This window comes from Nematolebias whitei, chromosome 10, assembly GCF_014905685.2.
Source record: "Nematolebias whitei isolate Nwh7 chromosome 10, NemWhi1, whole genome shotgun sequence".
Classification (NCBI taxonomy): domain Eukaryota; kingdom Metazoa; phylum Chordata; class Actinopteri; order Cyprinodontiformes; family Rivulidae; genus Nematolebias; species Nematolebias whitei.
Genome location: NC_056507.1, coordinates 28,071,622 through 28,095,209, shown reverse-complemented (window position 1 = coordinate 28,095,209; position 23,588 = coordinate 28,071,622). Strand labels below are relative to the sequence as shown.

General features: G+C 40.7%; 1 protein-coding gene across 2 annotated transcripts; it reads left to right on the top strand.

Moving 5' to 3' along the window:
• The first annotated feature begins 769 nt into the window (after positions 1 to 769).
• LOC119415752 (circadian-associated transcriptional repressor) lies at positions 770 to 12,728 on the top strand. 2 transcript variants are annotated; one of them, XM_037682920.1, is made up of 6 exons: positions 770 to 898; positions 2,698 to 3,122; positions 3,463 to 3,538; positions 4,288 to 4,366; positions 6,370 to 6,496; positions 11,363 to 12,728. In XM_037682920.1, the coding sequence occupies exons 2-6, from the start codon at positions 2,733 to 2,735 to the stop codon at positions 11,753 to 11,755; spliced, it is 1,065 nt and encodes a 354-aa protein (XP_037538848.1). In that variant the 5' UTR covers positions 770 to 898; positions 2,698 to 2,732; the 3' UTR covers positions 11,756 to 12,728. The 2 variants fall into 2 exon arrangements, with proteins under 2 accessions (XP_037538848.1, XP_037538847.1); XM_037682919.1 differs by having other exon boundaries at positions 2,693 to 3,122.
• The last annotated feature ends 10,860 nt before the right edge of the window (positions 12,729 to 23,588 follow it).

Sequence of the window (23,588 nt, the reverse complement as noted above, 5' to 3'; positions counted from 1 at the left end):
AGGTAAGTAGAAAACATGCTAGAGGATTTGCTCATGGGATTTTTTTTTTGTACAAATGAGCTAAAGAAAGTATGACCTGTGGCAGGCAGCTTCTTTTTTTCTATGTGAATGGCTACAAAGTGACCAAAATGCAAAAAGTATGTTGTGATAAGAGCACAACTCAACCCAGAGCTGACAAGTTCTCATACTGAACACAGGGAGTCTTCATTTTGTTTTCTGTTCATCTTTCTATTTAACATCCATTTGAAGCTTTAACTTTTTCTGAGTATTTATTATTTGACTTTTACATAAAACTTTAACTAACAAAAGTATCAACTTATTTACAAAACTTATATAATTCTGAACCCAGAGAAGGACTGCCAAGACTAGATAAGACCAAATAAATGTATTCTGGTGAGGTGTCCTTGCGTCCCCTCAGTTCGAGCTGAATCTGTACCTGGTTCTCTCGGCTTACCGACATGCTTCAGGTTCAGGCATCAGCATCCAGATGATAACTGGGGAATGGATGAATGCCTGTGGACTGACCAGGACCAGCTCTGCCTTGACTTTTCGCCCAGCTGCTGGAATGGAAACTGATCCTCGTGTCCACGTGTTTGTGTCATTTCCATCTCATTTGCATATGTAAACCGGCCTCGCCTATGGATCGACGGCTGCACGGAGCGCGGCCGCCGATTGGTCCTCTGAGAGCCAATGGGAGAGCGGGGGCCGGCTGGCCCCGCCCCCCTCAGACACGTTGCCTTGGGAGAAGCGACACGGGCAGAGCACTGGCTGTGGCCGCTGCCTCAGTGATCACACGTCGCACGTCTCGCACATCAGCTGCTCTCTGGACCGACAGTCCTGCCGGATTCACCGCCGAACAAAGGAGGAGGAAAGACCAGCCGCCGCATCCTGTGGGACGGTAGGAGACCTCCACCATCACCCCAATACACCGACAAACAGGAGCGGCTCGGTCAGGAAAGACGTGTGCTGCTAGCTTAAAACTGATGAAACGCTAATTAAAAAAAAAAAGAGCGCCCAGAGGAATTTTAGTCATAATAATGAAAATTAGAAATTACTTACCTGGGAATATTTCAGCTGTTCGTATTTTAGCTTCTGGTCTTGTTTAATCTAAGTGAGTGCAGCTAAATTGACTAAAACAATGAGGAAGTCCATTGTGTGTTTTACTACTCGATGTGATCGGCGGACACTTATCCTTTCTGTCTTACTATAAGTCTGATGTTAGACCTCCTGATGGCACAAACACTCTCATACTGCTGTTGTTAAATGGTGGACATCAACATTCAGGTCCCCCACCTACAGTAAAAAACAAAAAGGTGTTCATACCTGGTGTTTTATTTAGTGTACACTGTAAAAAATACACTCTAAGATGCTATAATATCATGGGATTTAATTTTTATTCAGAATAGAGGGCTCCAAGGTGTTTAGGTGTAGTAATAAAAAGAAACCCCAGGTCCAGTTGATCTTTGAACAAGCCTGACATGCTTTAAAAAAATAAGATAAATTAGGGTTAAAATAAGCCATGGCACTGATGTTACATCATTTTTAGCTACGTTTAACGTAGCATTCAGCACGTAACGTTTAAACTTTCAGCTGACTAAAGAGATCCACATTGGAAACATTTTAGATGGAGACGCTCGTCTCATTTTTGATTACACTCAAAGGAGTGAAGTGCTATTCAGACTGCAAACACCTTTTTCATTCTTTTGCTAATCAAGTTTATAATCTGTTAATTTTATAGCAAAAGAGCCGGATGTTAATATGTAAACAAACACCGGTGAAAATATAAATCAACATCGTTCAGGCCTGGATTAGGTCCTGTAAATTAATAAACCCTCTTCTCCACCCGCCTCGTTGACAACAACCTTAGAAATTGGTCCTCATGAAACAAAGAAGCAGCCAGCCATCAGATTTCACAGGAAACCAGAGACGAGCCAGACGTTCAACCATTCAAAACACTAAAAATAATCCCTGTGCTGAAAATGCAGCTCTCACTTCCTTCGTGCGCTAATCGCCAAGGAAGCACGTTGAAGCTCCGGCAAGCAATTAAGGATCCGTGAAGAGCATTTGATTTTGTTTTTTCTTCTTTTATATTCATGAGGCGTTCCTCGCTCGTGAACAAGCGGTTCTAGTTTTTATTGTTCTTTCACTGCCCCTCAAGTGCCATCTTTGTCGAGCAGGTCAGCAGACCCCTGCCTCCTTCGAATAAACAAGCTAACGGTGTCTGAATGGATGAGGCAGCAGCTGGAAGGCCCAGCTTGAAAAAATAAACGAGGGAAAAATCCTCACCCCTTAAAGCCGTAAGATTCTGTAAAACTGAGGGATTCGTTTGAGTGCTGACGAGAATTTGAGCACGTGATGCTTTGAGGTGTGGAGTATCGGGTGGTGTTTGCTTTTGATGGTGGTTAGCCTGTGTTTACTGGCTCAGGTGTTGCAGCTGCAAAACAAACAGGTCGTTGTGGTCTCACTGCTACCATCTGCTCGGCTCGCTCTGTCGTCTCCATCTTTATTCATGTGTGCCTGTTTTTCTAAGTTATTATTCTAATTCAGTCACACTCACATCGCTTGGTCAAGGACACTCCAGTAGTTATTGTGACTCGATTTAGTTTTGGTCAGTTTGTCTGCATTCATAGCTGTCTTTCTGGCTCTTGTGTTTTTTTGTATTGTTACACTAAAGTAAATTTCTCTCTGTCAGGTCAGTGATGGTCAATGCTGGTTAGAGCCTGCAGCTGAGGATGTCTGCCACAGATTCGGACAACTCCATTGATTGGCTGGCTAGTGACAATGAGGAAAACGACAGCGAACAAGAGCCCGACTGTGCTTTGAAGGACGCTCATGCAGAGGCTGCTCCATCCCCCAGCTTCCCTCCCTACCCGGGCCCGTCTAACTGCAGCAGGCCGAACGAGGGCAGCAGTAAGTGGAGCGAGGTCTGCAGCCGGGGATCTTCTTGCTGCGTGGAGAAAATAGAGAGCAACGCTGCCATTGGACTATATAAAACTCAACTTGGAGAAAAGGTGACTGGCAAAAGCACTCAGCCGGTGAAGAGACCTCACAGCTCCACGGAAGAGCAGAGCAAAGGACGGCAGCTCATTTTATCTGAGAAAGATCACATTTTTAGAAGCAAGGTGAGCATCCATTTGACTAATGTTTGCGTCTCGCAGGAGGTAGCTGACAGTGTCAGCAAAACTAGGATGTGGCCTCTCACCCAGATTGACTCCCCTGCTGATTTTACAGACATTTCCAGTAAAGATGACCCTCCCCTGAAGTTGCTGGAGGAGTGTTTGTCATGCTTTTCTGAGGAAACTGTCATTTTACACTATGTCAAGGGCTGCTAGGCAGTTAGCTGGTAATTTTAAGTCAATACTGGAAGCACAAGCTGTTTAAGTTGCTATAATATGGGCTTTACAATAAGTGTTTGAGCATGTGATGTCACCTGCCTACAAATCAATCTATTATCATTCACAGTGCATGGAGCTACAGTGCTACATTCATCCGCTGTCATCAATCTTGAATGGCCTTCGTTCAGGGAGATACAAAGAAAGTAAGTCAATCGTTTCCTTTGCGCTCTGAATTTTTGTCATTTTTTTTTTCAAAGTAAAAACGCCCGTAACGAGAACGAATATCTCGCTTTCTGGTTTAAGCGTTCACTTTTTTCCCAATTTGTAAAGTATGATCACAAAGTTCTTGTAATGCGTTAGTTCCAGCTGCGAGTCAGTTTGTGTACAAGCGTCATGTTTCTTTAAAGGAATATTAGAGGATTCTACATCGCTCCTTGTCTCTGTATTCTTAAAAAAAAAAAAAAAAAAAGAAGAGCATACCATATACATTTACAAAATTGTTTTACTGCAGGACCAACCACAAATATTCTCCTTCAGTGGAGGTGTTTTATAACAGAGATCATTTTGGCAAGCAACCACAATATTTTATGTAATACAGAAAGTCCTAAGTCAGGTCAGTTTACCCTAACAAGTGCAGGACGCTTCACACTTTACACTTCCTTATAAACTTGGCAGAGGTGAGTGGGAACATAATGTGCCACACACTGCAGAGAAAAGCAGCTGCTGTTTGTGTTTTTGTTAGTTAGGCATCTTATGTGTTTTTTGAAGATATAACCATGTCCAGACGAGCTCTGAAACTGCTTAGTTTGGGATCTTGGTCAAACCCAAACCAGCACTTCCCACTCACAGAAGCAGGGAGTCTGTTCCTCCGTACAAACATTTTGCACAACCCATCTGCCTCAGCCCTGCTGTCGACACACTTCAGTCCTGCAGCTTTCGTCTTCTTTTCCAGGACTCAGCAGTTTCCAGGAGAGCGTGGCCATGGACAGGATTCAGAGGATCATGGGAGTCCTGCAGAACCCTTTCATGGGGTAAGTGTGAGCCACATACTCTTTTATATGAATGGATCTCCGGCAAAAACTTTACCACCGGCCTCAAAACGCAGTTAGCTTTCGAAGTGCTCTCCATTATGCCTCGGACACGTTGCTCACAGCAGGTTTTTGCTACCCCCACACATTCAGGATAAATTTCCTGCAGAGATGGCTGAGTCGCACTTTAGCTGGGCATCTCATTAAAAATGTATTGCGCTTCATTGTGGGAGAAGCACGCTTGATTAGCTCTCCACTGGCCGGATGGTGCAAGGGAGTATGATACTCCCCATTTAGAGAAAGTCCTGACCATGCAATAGTATTAAAACTTGCGATGTTTCACTGTTTAAAATCAACAATCTCTGTTAGTTTCAAACAGCTTATTTGGCCTGTAGTTATTAATAATATTCATGCAGATTTATCTTGCACATGCTCTTAAAGCAATTCAATATCTTTATGGAAAAGTTATGAACAAGTATTATTTAATCTGTTGTAGATAATCTGGCTCTTTGAACAAACTCAGTGTGGAGAAATTAATTCTGACTGGACTGACAAGCTAACAGCAAAGTGCTGTTCCATTGCACAGTTGTTCCTATAGAGAATGATGTAACAATCCTTCAGAAAGTGCTACAGCTAGCTGCTGCTGCTTTTTGTGCTCGCAAACAACCTCATAATTGTATGTAACATTTACCTCGCCAATCTGGTCAGAATTCAACTATATTTTTCCAAACTGAGGATGCTCAAAGAGCTATCTACAACAGGTAAGATAATAATTGTAACCTTTCTGCAGAGCCCTGCTCTAAACATCTGGATTGTAATCTTTAAAGAAGCAAACCTCAGTAACATGATATTCCTAACGTGTGGATGTTTCACAGGATAAAATCAAAATCGAACATTCTCAGCCAACTTATCTGGATTGTATACTCTTAATAAAAACACAATTATTATAATTCAGTTGTATAATTTGGGGCGGTTGTAGCTGAGTGATTAGAGCAGTCGTCCTCCAAATGCGAGAGCTGGGGGTTCGATTCCACCAGCAGTCACATGCTGAAGTGTCCCTGGGCAAGACACTGAACCCCTCGTTGCCTCTGATGTGTGTCCCATCGGTGTATGAATGTGATAAAGCTCTGATTATTCTAGTAGAGTGATATATGAATGGGTAAATGAGGACACAGATTGTAGTGTAAGGAGCTTTGAGTATCTTGAAAAGATAGAAAGGTGTTTATATAAGTACACTCCATAATTCCTGCAAATTCACATTGATTTTAGTGCTAATGTTCAAACCTTTTTTTTTTTTAATGGGGGTTAATGTCGGTCTTTCTGGGCTTGAAGAAATGCAGCTGAGTTCGGCGCTGTAATTGGAGACCTCTCCCACCAGCTGCTGCCTTCGTACGAGACAAAGAGTGGGTGTGGCGGCCTCCCATTAACAGCCAGGGCCGAGCCTGGAAGGTGGACTAAACCCCTCCCTCCGTCCTCCCCTCTTTCTGCTCTGTGTCGCCAGCTGGCAGCCCCCCTCCGGCAACACAATGGCAGCTCGGATCAAAGTGACTTTTTTAGCAGTCACCGTTGCAGATAATCTCTCGCATGAATTTTACATGCTCTATGAAATATAGCGGGAAGGTCCCGATCATATGGCGCAGGCTAATCCCCACACACCACCGTCTGGTTTCGACGGAGGACTCCTGGATATAGTTTCTTTCCACAGTGACGCTGCTTGACGCCGCTGTGGCTTTGGTGTTTATATTTAGACACGAGCGAAGCTGTTGTACGTCAAGCCACGTGCGAGCTCCAAACATGTGAGAAATGTGCTCGGCGCCGTTTCCGCACGCACGCACGCACGGAGCGCAGCCTTTGCTGCCTGAGTGTTCGCTCGCTCTTCAAGAGAAATGTTTTCAGGCTGCATTTGATGGAGAGAGACCATTTCTGTGAAGTGGCTGGCAACATTACGGTTCACGCATGACTGCACAAGTAAATATTCTTTCTTTCTTTCTTTCTTTGGCTCGCAGGGAGAAATACGTTGATATCATTCTTAAAATGGAGGAGATGTTAAAGAGCTGGTTCCCTCACATAAAACTCCAAGACCAACTCACAGCTACCCAAACAGACGGAGCTGTTTCAAGCAAGAGGTTTAAGGTAAATACGTTTTTAAAAAGGGAAAGAAAACCTGTTGTTTTAAAGCTCTTCCAGCAGATTTGTGCCGCTGCCAAGAACATAAAGTGACAAGTCGGTGATGGAGCGACAGAAATACCCTTTGTCATTTAATCACAGGTCTGAGACAAGAAAAGGAAGATTAAAAGCTATTTTTAAAGTCTCAGGTTTAGAACAATGACTGTAGGTAATTTGGGTGCTGTTCTTCTCGTGGGCTGTGAAAGGTCGATAACCAGGAACATTTATTGTGTTTAACTGACGAGGATTAATTTCACACTAATCACCTAAACAGGACTGTTTGTTTGTTTTTAATCATCTTGTTCTTATCCTGGTAACCTCACTGTTCCATCATTTTTCTCTTAACAAACAACTGAAATGTTAATCATAAGGTGGAGGAGGTAATAAAGTAATTACCGTAATCCTCTGGCTACAGAACGCACCGGTCTGTAAGCTGCACATACTAAATATAAGATAAATCATAATTTTGTACATGAATAAGAAAGTTGCGTCATAAGAAATTCTCTGTTCGTTTTCCATTATCACCGAACAAATGAACAGATCTGTGCATGAAGCGTAAAATACGGGAACGATCTGAAGAAGTTTCTTGAGAGTATCTCATTGGTCATTCAAGTTAGACTTCTGGTCACATGATGACAGAGTGGGTGGAGTTATGGTAGGAATTGAAACGGTGATTAAGAGGTTTGGTACATGTGATTACCTGAGGGCATCTCTGTGTCACAAACACCTGCCCCCAAGAGGGCGGGGTGCTGGGAGCCACAAGCACCCAGCTCTGTCAAAGCAAAACGTTAGTGAGTGGCAGGAAGTTACTGAGACTGCAGAATGTCTTTCAAAATAAAATATAAAAATATAACTTTTGAAAATTATGAAAAAAATGCATAAATAATACACTCCTGCATATAAACAGCAGGTGCAAAGTGTGAGAAAAAAGGTGCAGCTTATACACTAGCAATTATGGTACACATTTGGGGAACAATTTGAGCCATTTTGGCTCTTTGTCTTGCCTGACGTTTTAGAGTTTGTGGCTAAAAATTTTGCCTTAAAAGCACAAAAATGCTAACGGAGTTAGCGACAGGTTTAGAGTCACTGTGGAGCAATTATCAGCTTTGAAGTAAGAAACCTCCTTCGTGTGAATGAATACAAAACAAAGCTATTTTCACAACAAGCATTATTCTAAAGTTAGGAACTAATGTTGCTTTTTGTTTAGTCGTGAGCAGAGAAGTAAAGTAAGAGTTTTCATCTGATAAAATGTGCAATTGTTGCATTTTAATACAATAAATGCATTAAGGTTATAGCTCCCACGGACTGTTTTAGTTCAGCTGTGACTTTATTCACACTTCGGTAGGTTAATGTTTTAGTCATGAAGTCTAACTGAACTGTTTGTTTTTTAAGTCAAAGGGCACAATGTTTAGATTTAAAAAAGCTAAAACGCTGTAAACTAAAACATGTAAGCTTGTTTTATGACTCGTGAGAAGCAGATTGTTTTATGAGCTTCAAGAAAATTAAAAAATACAGTTACATTTACGCTGCTGTAGGGCTGGACGATATGGGCAAATCTTTTATCACGATATATTTCTTAACTTCGGTCGATACCGATATAATTTGATATCGATATAAAAAATATATCAGAAAAACTGTGCAAACTACAAATAAATTACTGTTCACCTTTTATTTGTATTTAGCCTTAAAAAATTGAAATCACTGTCGAATAAACATAAAGCTCTCAACTTTGTCAATATTAATAGTTTGAACTTTAAACACCACAACAGAACCTATGCAGCAGACGTTTGCTGCATGTGCTTCTCTTTTGATACAGCTGGGGGGTTGTTTCAGGGATACGTTGGCTCAAACTTTCATTGTGCTTCTTCTTCTGACTCACAGCGTTTTCTATCAAGTGGAACAAGTTAGATGTTCACACCGCTAGTTGGAATGACTCTCCGTCACATTTTGCAGCACACCGACTGAAACCTGCAGTTTATCGGATCTTAGATCACCAAACCACTTCCACACCGAATAATTAGTCTTTCCTCTTTTATCAGTTATGTCATCTGCTTTCTGTTCGCTTGTGAAACCTTGTTCAGTCACTTTCTGACGGTCATGGGCACTCATTTTGAAGTAAAAACTTTACACGCGTTGTAGGTTAGCCTATCCTAGCCTGCTACCACTAACGCCTTCTGGACTCGAGCTCTGGGTAACATCTACGTCACCACGCACTTACATAGTTAGTTGTTGTGTCGCACCTTTTTCTGTTCGGGTTGAAACTGAAGCGGCCGCTTCAACCCGAACAGAAAAAGAACTGCGTCAGTGAAACGCTGTAATCATATTGAAATACCGAAAATGTATTTAAAACTCATGTAACTGTTATTGAATAAAAATATATTGATATATATCGATATCAAATTATTGTCCAGCCCTACGCTGGTATAAAGTGCAATAAAGAGAGATGTTTGAGCATTGTGCTCATGACCTTCATTTGAAGATATTAACTAACATTGCCTGCCATTTTAATTTGCAGTAGGCTTCAGTAAATTACTCTTGAGTCCTGGTAGGCAAAGCTCTGCTTCCTGTGCTCTACTGGTGAGTCAGTGTCTATTCCACTTATGATAAAATAGTGATTTTTTTTTTTCCTGGAAAAATTAATGTAGTATTCAACAATATCCTTTTTTCTTTTAAATGCTAAAAGGAACAAAACCGTCAGCAGAGATGATGCAAGTTGTTGTTAGCGCCTGAGAGCATCCAATCAGAGCTGACTAAATGCAAACATGCAGAATCAACCAGCATTTCATAGATTGACCTTGATTCTATTAGTCTCCCTGTTTATTATTCATAAATACAGTATTCTGTACAATAGATAAAATTGCTTGTACAGCAAAAATGATTAAAACATTTAAACCATTTAAAAAATACATATTTATTTAAGCATAATTTTGTATTCAGTTTTAAACCCACAGCCCTGAGCTGACTAACTGGGTCTTTTAATTGCAAATGGAACAAGTTTATCCAACATTCAGTCCAACAAAGATGTCTGCCTTGCTTGTGGGTGTTTATTAGCTTTATTTGGCTTTTATGAGAACATTCTAATTTTCACCTAGAGGGATCAAAGATGACTTTTTCTTTACAGTCTTGTTTACTGCCCGTGGCTTCTCTTACGGAGGCTCTGAAATGACCAGACAAGAAGGAAGCAAAAACCAATCCGGTGTACCTGTTTGCAAAATAGCTCTCGACCCTTTCCCCGTAGTGACGTGGGGACTGACGTCTTTGGGCCAGTTTAAACATAATAAGCTCGCCTTATTATCTGAGGAGATTGTGCATGTAATGCCCTTCCTTTATATCATTAGAGCTTATACAAGCAGACTGTGCCAGTTGGTTTGGGTAACTCCTGTTAACTATTGGCTTTAGTACTCGTGGAACTGAGAGGAAACAAGCAACTACTGGTAATAAAAGAGCATTTTAGCTGCTTTTTAAGTGTGTAAAACATTTGTTTGCTCGACATTATAGCAAAGGTGTGTCTCAGTTGAACTTTTACTTAATAAATTAACTTTAAAGGTCAAATCAGCTTCATTTCGCCGGGACGTCGCAGCGAAATGAAGCTGATTTGACGGTTGCTCCAAGCGAGCTGGACAAATGTGGCAGGCTATGGCAAGCCAATTGTGTCATTAATAGCCACTCTTACCTATTACATGACACAACGGCATGCCATACTACTCTAGTGCCATCTAGCGACTGAAAATGGTAGTGTTCAATATTTTCAATGTCAGAATGAATGAGAATGGTCATATCTCAGCACAAAAATTGGTTTATAAATATGGGAAAAAAACATAAATAAGTCGCTTCGGTTTATAAGTCGCAGGGCATGTATATTATGCAAAAAATTGTGACTTATAGGCTGAAAAATAAGGTATATAGAATGTCAGTGGAAACAAATCTGTTGCTATTTCAGTGTGTAATAAAACTGCAGAACGAGCTTTGACTGGCTGTCGAAGTTCTTCTGTTTCACACCTTCTGCCTTTTCAACAAGACAGTTGTTTATTGTTGTTTATTTGAGAAGCCATTGGTTCTTTTTTATAGGGGCCTATAGGAACCTTGAGATATTTTAATGCCATCGCTTAAGACGGCTCGCTGGGCTGCATCTAGTTTGTGAAACAATATTCTCAGGAGAGTCTCCAACATGTTTCAGAATGTTGGCAAGGTTTCCAAAATTTGTTCACATGGGTCGTTTAGGCCTGCGGTCTCCTCGCTTCAAATTTGACAATGTTTTGAAAAATTTGTGCAACTTAAGTTTTTCTCAAAATAATCCTTTAGTGTTGCGGGTGTCTCCAACCTGTCTTTTCACAACAACAAAAAACGTCCAAGACTGCAGCCCTGAATGCACAGGTCTAAAACCCAGGCTAACGATAAATAAAAACGACCCAAAAAACTGGTTTAAATCTGCATATTTTTATTTCTAATGTCTACTCCAGAAGAATAAATTAAACATGAAGGCAGCTGCTGATGTGGGTACAAAGCAGGTTGAAGCAGGTACGATACGAGTCGAGGTGGACAACTAAATAATGTGCAAGAACAAGAATATAGTTTTGCTGTAAACGCCCAAATAAATCATGAATTTCAAAAACGGTTTGTGCAAAGTGCAGCCACACAACTCGCTGGTCACTTGGTTGCAAACAGAGAATTCAGGGAAACTGCAACTGTTTCCAGTTTTGAGTCTCCAGCCATCGTAGCCGCAGTGGTACTGAACTTCAAGGGTGTTTGCGGTCATTCTTTAGTCTGAATAGTCCCTGACTGATAAAATGTTAAAAATCTAAAAGCAGACTGTTTTTATGTTTGTCCATCCAGGGGTTTCCAGTGGCCACGACTGCAGCAGTGAACCCCGTCACCATCGGGGAGCTTCCAGCTGGCACCAAAGCCCTGAGAGTCACAGACCTGACTCCTCCCGGAGCCTACTCCGCCAATAACCTGAAGTGGCTCCACACGTCACCCATCTGCTCCCCCACAGCAGAGGAGGCCCAGGCTGGTCCCAGGCACCTGCTGCTCCCCAGAGACAGAGACCTAACGCAGGACAATGCTGTGTCCTCCAGCACAGACAGCCACACTAAGTCGGACTCTGTGTCCAGAGGCCCTCCGCCAGGCAAAATCAACGCGCCCTGCCTGGAGAGGCTCCTGAAGTCCACAGACAGCATCATCACACGCAAGGGGACGGGGGGGTTGACCGGCAGCAGCTGGTGCTAGTCTACAAACAGCGCTGGGAGTCCGGCTGTAATCAGCGCCCAGCCTCGCCCTCGCCTTGCCCTGCTGGGAACCAGTCAGCTCGCTCAGTTCATTCCAGCCTTTCAGGAGAGACGGGAGCATTCAAAAGGGATCCTCTTCAGCGTGGAACGAGTTCGACGAAGCCCTCGGACACGACAAGCATCCGCCTTTTGTCTTTCTTTTCGTCGTCCTGTCCTTGTTTTGTGTTTGCGCTCTTGAGCGCGTGCGTGTTGGACGGATAGATTTCACACTTCCAGGTAACCAGAGCAAGTGAGGAACAGTTCCCGCCCACCTGTTAGGTTTAACAAAATCAGTTGTAAGCATTTACGAAACTGTCAGTTCACCCAGAAACAGAGGAGGGAACTTCACAGTTTGAGCGGGAAGGAAGCATTACTCAGACAGATCTACATATTATTGTGCTGAAAATGTGACGTCACTCCCCCTCCCCCAATAACCACTCTATTGATGTGACTGTTACTCATTTCTATTCTTTATTGATAAATCTTTGGTACAACTGTTCTACCTCATTTTGCACCACGTCATGGTTAGCAGAGAAGGAATGTGAACACTAGCAGGTCTGAGCGGATGAGCCAAACAGCCTCAGACAAACGGAGGATGCTCTCGTGGCCTGACCGGTGCCGTTGTAAAGAATGTCAGCTGCAGATTCGTTCGTGTTTTTCTGTCTGTGTTGGTTTTTTGAGTCTCCCAGTAGAAGGCAAACGGTGCCTGCAACCTCAAGCTGTGCCTGTAAGCCGCTTTAATGAACGAAGCGTGTAGAGTACCTGCTCCTCTGTGGGATGTACGAGTCAGGAAGTTTCACTCTCCTGCCGTGTTCCTGTAGTGACTAAATTATTCAGATTTGCCAACTTGTTTTGTTTTTTTTCCTGTGGTGGAGTAGAACGATTCTAACTTTTGTTTTGCCACAGAACTGGGCGGCGCGTTAGACCACCAGAAAGGGACGAGGTATATTTGTGCAAATCTTATGGAAACGTTGTCAATTCACCCTGAAAAGTGGCCTTTTACAGTGTGAAATTTTATACTTTCGAAATAAATGTGGTTATATTTGTTTGATGCAAACACTGTGTGAGACTTTTTTTTTGTGCATTTTCAGACACATCAGTACGTAGATTTGTCAGTGTTGATTATAAATGATTGTTTTTAGTTTTAAAGAAGGTTTCTACTTTTGTAAAAGTAATGCATGTAAAGATATGAAGCAGTCCTTTTTAAAAATATTTACCAAAGGCTTGAACAAGCTCGCCGTGTGTCAATAGTTTCAATAAAATGAGCCGTTGGTTTATAGGACTAAAAGGACCTTATTGCTTCCTAGGAGAAATATAAAATTGACTGCTTGTGACTCAGGGTGTTTATAACTGTTCCTGTTGTACAAAGTCTGATTTTATAGGAGTACAGTTTAAAATGTAGGATTTAATTACTTCTGCTTTCCATTTTTTAAAAGCAGACTAAAATTGCGGTACGTATACACAATTATAAAACCTAACTTTCCATAACATTTTAAATGAGAAGTAAAAATTATATGTGTTGGCTACAAGCAGTTAAATCCACTTCTAGAAATTTGGCTTAAGACGTCTGGACAGTTTCTTTTTTTGTGTGTGTTGAGACGTTTCGCCCTCCATCCAAAGGACTTCATCAGTCTGAGGAGTCCTAAACACAAGTGTTTTCTCCACTAAGCAGTACACCTACAGCATCACCAGTACACTGGTTGGTACACCGTGGGATAGTGCTTCTTAGTGGGGAAAACAGTTTGTTTGGGACTCCTCAGACTGATGAAGTCCTTCGGATGGCCAGTGAAACATCTCTCAACAACGACAAAAAAATGTCCAGATGACCTGACCGAACATTGTTAGATGTTTTACCTGGATTACTGAGCATGAACCTTGATGTCTTTAGACGCCGCTTATATCTTACTGATTTGTGTTCTCTGAGCTTAGCCTTAAAAAAACTATTTAGCTAATAACAAAAAGTACCTCCAACCATTTTATAAGAAATGAACATGTGTAACTTTTAAATGTGCTCATTGCAAAGCCACAAAGACCAATCAAGCAAACATTCATCAAGTAATAAACAAAATCAACACATTATTTTCCTTATAATGATGAAAATGATTCGAGGCTGAATGTGAACTACTTCATGCGTTTGTTTACCTCCAGAAACAGCTAAAGTGTCCATGAATGACCTGTTTGTGATTGAGGGGTCCAACCAGTGGTGTAGTCTACATTTCTGAAGTGGGTATACTTCGGTAAAGTTACTTTTACGTTGGACACCGTTGAAGCCACAGAGCGCAAACGTAAAACAAACTTTACCACGGTGGGTCCATATACTGTGCTTAGAAACCAAAGTTCACCGGTCAGTACAATGTAATCATCAATTTATTTTGACTTTTAAGCAAATTGAACATTTCCAAATTTCTCTGATGCTTATTTGAATAAAGGAACAGCAAACGTTGTACAGCAGTTGGCTTTGTATTAAAAACATGTTATAGAATTTATAAAACGGTATCAAAGCCAATAATGTTCAAGTATTAAGTAGTAAGTACTGAAGTATTAATTATACAATAATTCACTGGATAAGCGAATGCAATAAACGCTGCATACCGATAGATATGGAAGCATTGAACTGCTGTTTAAAAGATCAATGACATGTACTTTGTATCATTGGGCACTTTTAATTGGGTATAATGAAATTCTTAAGCTTTTACAGTGGTTATACTCCGTATACCTGCGTATCACATTGACTATGTCCAACAATTTTCATGTACTGGCACCAATTTATGCTCAGGTTTGAAAGTATACAGAATAAAAGACACGATAAACTTACCAGTTCAGAAGAAGTGTTGCAAAAGCTGTGTTTGAACTCAGAGCTCTGTCTTCATGACCTTGCTCGATCCTTTATATTTATTTTTGACAATTGTGTGACTCGTTCTTTCCTCTTTCTTCGGCCTTTCATCAGCAGATCCACTCTTTATATTTTCATCTAAAAGTGACTCAAGTGTTTTGACAGATTCAGCTGATTGCTTTGTAAGTTACTCATTTTAAAATAATAAATCTTTAAAACTATGGGAGCACACTCTTTCAAACTCTTTCAAAGAAAATGTTTTTAAATGTTTAATGTCATACTTTGCAATGAGTCGTTTTAATATGAAGCTGAATACTGTGTTATAATCAGTATACTTTTTTTTTTAACCTTCTCAAATTAATCTAAATGAACACAGTTTTAAAAACTGCTCAGATATTTTTTTAAATGAAGTAACTTATTTATTTATTCAAACATTTTAGTAAAAAACTATATGGCACCACCAACAGTGTTTTGTCAGATCTGTTCAGCTGCAGATTCATTTCAGTAAAAACATCCTGAATTCATAAAGGGGGGGGGGGGGGGGGGGAAAAGCACAAGTTTGTGAAAACGCTGTGACCTGCACAGCCAAAAATACCAAAGAAAAATAAATAAATTGGCTTCTCTGAATTGCACCATGCAGTCACATGCATTTTTTTTTTCCAGACTAAAAGGGGCTGATTGGGTCGATAACCCACAAAGCGAGACGTCACAGATCTCATCTCCCAGGGCAAGGCTAATGGCCTGGGCTCACGTGCACAGACAACCTGATAGTGCTCGTGTGCAACAGCAGCTGGCACAGATCGCCCTGAAAAACGGAAGTCGTTAAGAATGATAGGAAGAGCTGAATCAACAGAAAGGGGCACCTTTCTCACAGAGCTTCACCAAGTCACAATGTGCGACGACCAACAGCTGTCAGGGACGCGATTTTCTGAGGAAATGGTGCAAAGAAAAGAGTGAAGGACGTTCTGTTTCTGTGCATTAACACAAAAATGTAAATGTGAGATTATAAAGGATGTTAAAAATGTCTTCATTAGAGACCATTCTTTTGATTTCTAATAGGTGAAAAAGGATTTGTGTAAAGCGTGTTCTGTTTTATTTGAGGTGACTGAACCTAAAACAAGCAAACACCCAAATTCACAACATGACTTGATAAATTCTGATGACTTGGGTCCTCGTGTCTTCAATCGTGTTCAACTGTGTGACACCAGATTTAACGACTAACCCCATCGACCTGGACATGAAATGATATTGCTTTTTTCCATTTCTGAAGCATCACAGAGGGTTTGCTTTAGAAAACTGATTGATGTCTGAGTTTCTTTTGTCGGGGCTACTTTATGTGGTCAAAACTACAAAGACTAATCATTAGTGGAGCAGCATGGATGAGAGGCTTTTGTTAAAAGCATTCAAAGGCAAATGGGAGGAAAAAAAAGAGAGTAGGAAAGGTCCAAGGTTCCAGGTGTAATACGGTGAAATTAATAATAATAAATAGGACCTCATTCTCTTTAGCTACTCTTTGTTAATTGGCTTTCATTTGAGGGTGAAAAGGGGAGGATAATAACTAAAATTATAGCCAGTATGGTGGAAGATGTGGGTATGGCATTTGTAAGATAACTTGGCACAGCACAGAGTCCAAAAATAAATTTCTCCTAACAACACAATATTGTATCAAATTATATCCTAACAAACTGTATTGAATCACATCACAACATGTGACATCATATCATATTATATTATATCATATTGTATCATATCTTATATTCTATTGTATCATATCATATCTTATATCATAATATATGGCATATCATATAATATATCGTATCGTATCATATAATATGTCATATCATCATATTATATATCATATATTGTATCATCATTTCATATCCATCCATCCATCCATTATCTTTACCCATTTATTCCATTTTGGGTCACGGGGGTCGCCGGTGCCCATGTCCAGTGATCACTGTACGAGGGGCGGGGTACACCCTGGACAGGTCTCCAGTCCATCACAGGGACACATAGAGACAAACGAGACAAACAACCATTCACTCTCTCACTCACACCTAGGGACAATTTAGAGTTACCAATCAGTCTAACATGCATGTTTTTGGTCTGTGGGAGGAAACCAGAGCACCCGGAGAAAACCCACGCATGCACGGAGAGAACATGCAAACTCCACCCAGAAAGGCTCCTGGGCCGGGATTTGTGCCAGGGACCTGCTCGCTGAGAGGCAGCAGCTCTACCAGTTGTGCCACCGTGCTGCCCTATATATCATATATATCATATCATATAATTTCTTGTATAGTATCATATAATTATATCATCATTTATCATATTATATCTTATTTGTTGTATCATATCATATCACATCATACATCATGTTTTATTGTATTGTATCATATCATTTTATCAGTTATCGTATAGTATCTTATCATATGTTGTATATTACCATATAATATACCATATATCATGTCATATATAATATATTGTATTGTAAGACAGGTTAAGCTGGCAAAAGCACAACAATATCATATCAATCATATCAAAAGTTCACAAATCTAAAAATAAATTAAAAAACAAAAAAAAAGCACAATCTTTGTCTTTTATACTATCACACATTATAATGTAATTTCTTCAAACTAAAGAACAAACTCATTATGTTGCTATGAACTGCCAGTGATTCATGCAGGCTCTACAGAGATAATGGTCTCTTCTGTCAGAGACCTGAGTGTCTTTAATTAGGAGACCCGTGGACCAAAAATATCCCCCTTCTAAATGATCAGAGAAGCAGCTCATACAAATGTTGAAACAGCTTTGGCAATTCAACGTTGTTTCTGACTGTGAGGTCTTCAATTTGCCAGTGAAAGTCTGGTCTGAATGATAAGTGGGTAGGTGTAGTCATGTTTCTAACAGTGGATCGCTACAGAAACAGTCTACTAAGGTTTCCTAATACGGCAGCAGAGATGTTCAGTTGTCCAGAGCCAAACGATCACAAAGTACACCCTCTCAACCCAGGCAGGAGGAGGCTCTGCTGTTCAGCGTGCTGCCATTGATTTAGCTGTCTCAGGTTATTCACTTCTCTTTTAGGAGAAAGAAAAATGCTGAAAGAGCAATACTGTACCACCTTTCTGTGTGGGTTTACGAGTGTATGGGATTGTTGCTTTAGAAACAAGGTTTTCCTTTTTATCAGCACTAAATAGTAAAATATATACTTTGTACTTGTATGCGAAGAAGTCTATCGATCTCATTTGGCAGGAACCAACATGATGTAATAACCAGTGTTTAAAGGTGACAAATGTTAAGCGTTTAAAGATTTTTAGCTCGTCATCACTTTCTCCTAATGTGGTTGAGTTTTATTGATCCAGCTTCACCACTCAGTGTCTGACACGAGCTCTGTTTTTCACGGCTTCGTTTGTCAGCTGTTTTTCAAAACGTGCACAACTAGCGCTTCAGCAAATACTTATATAAGAAAAGGCAGCGAGCGCTGACATCATGACAAAATACACAGCCCTTAACTTTTATTTATTTATTTTTTCATGTTGCAACATAGCAGAAATGACACTGTACTTTATGGGACAAATAATATGGTTTTCCATTTCTCTTGATACTCCAGATTTTCTTTTACAATCCAAAAACATATGCATATTAAGTTAACCGTAGATTTTAAATTAAACCTAGATGTGTGTGTACAAATAACATAAGCTAATACCAAATAGATTAAGTTTCTTAGGGATTTTACAGAGGAGCTTTCAGGTTTTAAGGAAGCACCGTCAGGTGCAACAGTACATATTGACATTGGAAGTGAAGTTAACATTTTTCAAAAGACCAAAGAAAGGAAAAGTCCAGGTCCTGATGGCGTACGGGGTCGTATTCTTAAGAACTGTGTCCTGCAGCTAGCAGACATTTTTTAGTTTTCTTTTTAACACGTCTCTCCAAACTCCAAGGGTCCCACAGCTCTGGAAAGACTCAAAAACCAAGACCGCTGCTCAGTCACTGAACGACTTCAGGCCTGTTGCCCTGACTTCATTAGTCATGAAGTTATTTGAAAAACTGGTTCGGGAGACCTTCTTGTCAAAAGCTGAAGATCATTTAGATCCACTTCAATTCGCTTATCATTCACGCAGACGAGTGGACGCAACAGGAACTCTGTTAAGTATGATTTTAGGACACCTTGAAGGTACAAAAACAATGTAAGATTATTTTTATTGACTTTTCATCTGCTTTTAATTGTATTCAGCCCCACATTTTAAAACGTCTGTATGGTCTTGACTCTGGCCTCACCTGTTGGCTTGTGGACTTTTTAACTGTTCGGTCTCAGCGGGTGATGATTAGTGGGGTTGTCTCTGATGTCCTTCTCTACTGGTTCCCCTCAGGGCTGTGTTCTTTTGCCCCTGTTATTCATTTTATATAAAAATTTGGGGAGTGGTGGCGCAGAGGCTAGAGAAAGTAGGCCTGTGATTGGAAGGTCACCAGTTCAACTCCCCTTACCGACAACATCAAAATGTGGGTGGGAAAGGTGGAGCACCCACACCTGCCTCATCCATTATTTTCCACACTTTGGGCCCTTGAGCAAGGCTCTTAACCCCCACCGTCTGCTCCCCCTGGGCACCTTAGATAGCAGCTCTCTACTCCACACAGAGGGCTGTGGTAGCTCAGTGATCTGTGGTTGCATCAGGAAGGACATCCAGTGTAAAAACAATTGCAAAGTCTTTGTGTGAGATAGTTCGCTGTGGCGACCCCTGAAGAAGGGAGCAGCTGAAAGAAGAAGAAAAATATATACATATATGCAAACGACTGTTACAGCCAGTTCCCACAGCATCACATCTTAAAGTTTACTGATGACTCTGTCATCCTGTCTCTTCCCAGCAGTGATGACCCAGACCCCGGGCCTGTGGTCGGGGACTTCACTGAACGGTGAGTCTTCCTTGTTAAAGTTAAATGTTTCTAAGACAAAAGAGATGGTCATTGATTTTTAGAAAGACTCTTCAGTTGCAGCTCCTGTGGTCATTAACGGTGAAGCTGTCGAGGTGGTGCATCAACATAAATATCTGGGAACTGTTCTCGAAGACAAACTGACCTTTGACCCCCATGTGAACTAAGAAGGTCCACCAGAGAATGTATTTTTATGGGAAGCTCTGTGGTTTTAATGTTGATTCAACTTTTATGAGAATGTTTTATTCATGTTTTATTGAGTCTCTTTTAACTTTTACCTTCATCTGTTAGTTTGGACTTTTGACATTAAAAACAGGAACAAACTCTCGGGGATTGTCAGGATGTGCAGCAAAACTGCTCTCATAGTCCTCCAGAACCTCTCTGATTGACACAAGGTGAGGTCAGTGAACAAGGCCAGTCTTATTCTGGCAGATCCTGATCACCACTCCATGGTGAGTTCAGGTTGCTTCCATCTGGACGCAGGACAAGCAGACTGAAAAACACCTTCATCCCTGTAACGATCAGGCTTCTCATTGAACAATGATGATTTCTGTTCTGTTATTTTAATGTATGAATATCTTGTCTAGTATGGATATTCTGTGTGAATACTGACTGTGAAACAAATTACTACCCCTTGAGGATAATAAAGATTCTTGAACTTGAACTAGAACTTACAGTATCTATGTTAGAAATGAGATTTAAAGCTCTTTGAAGGGAGCCAAATCTTGTGTATCGGTTCCGTTCAAAGAGACACTACATTTTGAAAGGTTGGTCACGTGGTATGACCATTTATATAATACTGCACTCACCATTACATACGACTGTACTTAGTGACATACTACATACAGTTGAGTCTTACATTACATTTCTTACATTTCCCTCCTTTGGAGTTTAGCTACAAATGATTGGTATTTATTCCACATTAGATACCATCTTGTTGTAAGTCATAAACTGGACATGCTCAGGTTGTTCAAACAAAGCACCACAGATACAAATGGTAAGTGAGGTAATGGGCAGCTGGGCAGTTTGTACACTGTTGTGTTGCAATTATTCTGTCACAGTTAAGCTTCAAAACCTTTGTATTTTACAAGTTTTATTTCAAGTTACCATTAAGAATTTGTGCTTTTATATGAAAATGTAAAAAAAATGTGTGTCTTTACAGAACAAATTGAAAAAATTGACTTTTCTACTTCCATCTCATCTTCTTCAATTTTATCCGTAGCCACTTAGGCAACAAGTCCAGGAGAGAAACTCAGCCATCTCTCTCACTAGCAACATTTTCCAGCTCTTTCTGGGGGACTCTGAGGTGTGCCCAAGCCAGAGAAGATATACAATCCCTGCAGCGAGCTTTGGGTCTTCCTCAAGGCCTCCAACCAGTGGGACGTGCCTTGAAAACCTCTAAATGGAGCCATCCAGGAGGTAGCTTAATCACATGCACAAACCACCTTTACTGACTTAACTGATATGAAGGAGCAGCGGCCCTACTCCGAACCCCACCCCCAGATGGAGCTCCTCACTTTATCTTTAAGGCCACCCTGTGGAAAAAGCTAATGCTTATATCTGGGATCTTGTTCTTGCTATCATGATCCAAACTTCATGACCATAAATGATGGTCAGAACTTAGACAGACCAGTAAACTGAGAGCTTTACCTTTTGACTCCTTTAGGCTACTTTTGACTACTTTTGACTACTTTTGACTACTTTTGACTACTTTTGACTACTTTTGACTACTTTTGACTACTTTTGGCGCCTTGAGTTTGTATTTTTGTTGCATGCTTTGGTATTTGTTGTTGCTACTGGGTTTTTTTGGTCGAGTCAAGACGTTCTTCTCGTCCTGAGCAGTTCATTGCATTGTTGACCTTGTGTTGACTTTGCAGACTAAATAAACCAAACCTGACTCAGTTCTTGCTTCGACTCATTGAAGCGCCATCATATTTGAGGACAAGACCCCAATCCATCGATCCATCTCTCCCTCCATCCTCCCATCACTTGTGAACAAGACACTGAAAAACTTCAACTCCATCACCTGATGTAAAGACTCACCCACCCCAGACCCACCCAGAGGGAGCATTCCACCCATTTCCAGTCAAGAATCACGACCTCAGACTCAGGTACTGACTTTCATTCCAGCTGCTTCACACTCAGCTGCAAACTCCAGTGCACGATGAAGGTTTTGGTTTAAAGACACCAATAGAACCACATAAATCAGAGATTAGACCCTGAGGTTCCCAAAGCAGACTGCTTCCTTTCCACACCTGCACCTTCAGATCATGTCCATGAACACCACAAAAAGCAGCGGAGACAAGGGACCAAGGGAGTTCATCCCACACCGAGACCAATAATTCTTATTTCCTTCCTCCACTGTGTGAAACCTGCAGCAGAGTTTAAGTTAAAGTTGGGCAAAGACAGAAATGAATTCTGAACTAAGGTGTGATGCACTTTTTATCCTGCATATCTGATCTGATCACTGTATGGGGTAGTTTCAACTTTGGTGTTGGGTGAGAAGTTAGGGATTAGTGCCAGTGTGGTGTATTTTCATTTATTTTTAATGGCTTTTGGGTTGGTGGTGACTTCATCCCCCAAATTGTGCCTTTAAGCACAGAAAAACAGTTTTTTACACGTCCTCTTAAATTAACAATAAGAACTAGTTTCTAAAATGTGAAACCGATACAAAAACTGCATCCTTAGATGTTCTTGAAGCAACAAAAACTCAAGCCTGATCAGAGCAACAGTCATCCTCTGTATATAATGAGCAACACTTGTCACCACACCCTTTGGGTCTAATTGTGTATGTACTGATGATGCCGCTCACAGAGGATGAGGCAGCAGGGAATGAGATCACTAACTGAAACACCTCTACAAGTGGCGTGAAGAGAACAGAAGACCCCCCCCCCCCACTAATCCCCTCCTTCATTCACTCCCATTAAGTCTCATTTCCAAGAATAGTGGGCAGGCTGTAGGTATGAATAATGGAAGCAGCCTCCAGGAGCTCATTTTCAGTGAGTGATCATCACTCTAAAGTAAGGCCTAATGATCACACAGATAAAGTGAGAGGCTGGCATGCATGATTAATGTCCTCAGGTCTGTTTCCAGCGCAGTCCCTCCTGTCAGATCCTCTGACCGCTCTGAGCGCACCGTATGTTGCATTTAGGAAAACAAGATGCAACGTGACTCACTGGACTCAGCATCTCTCCCCAATTAAAGAGCAAGGTTAGGAGATAAAATGGGCTAAAACTTCAATGAACGAGCAAATCTGTGCCGCAAATCCGTGTATCTGATCACCGTGACGTTTTAAGTTTAATCTGAATACAAATAAAATAGATTTTGCCAGAATTAATTTTAAATTCATTGTAGGTTCAAATGACTTTTTTTTTTTTTTACATAATTTTGTAATTTTTAATTAGTGTTTTTGTTCATGAATGTGTTGTTTTACATTGTCTTCATAGATTTATATATTTGTTTGATTATTTAGTAGGGGTGCACCAATTGCAGTTTTCTGGCCGATCACTGATCTCCAAAAAGCCTGTTCTGCCATTACCGATTTTGTTTTATAAATGACACTGTCAGGTGTTATAAGGTCACAATGCACCTTCGATTTTCCAATATTTAGTTGAAAAACATGCCCTTGAACAATATCCTGGAAACAATACAAACTTGTTGTAACTTGCCATGAGGTAGTGATCTGAAATATAAATGAAGTTCAGACATTTGTTGTGAAAACTACAAAAAAAAAATCTGTAAAATCGGTTTCTCATGTATCGACTGATCTCTGATCACCCAAAAATTAAGGAAATCAGGGCGATAAATCGTTGCACCCATTAGTCATTTCTTTTATATTGCATCCACGTTTGTTCTAAACTCACTAGGTGTCAGTGTTGTAAAAGGAAATAAATCTATGTGCTACAGAGCACCTTTCCTGTCTCGTTTCCCCCACATATATATGTAAATCTTTATTTGTTGATTTATAGATTTTAAAATGACGTGAACAAAATAATCCAACTGCAGCACATCTAGTCCTGAAAAGCAGAAACGT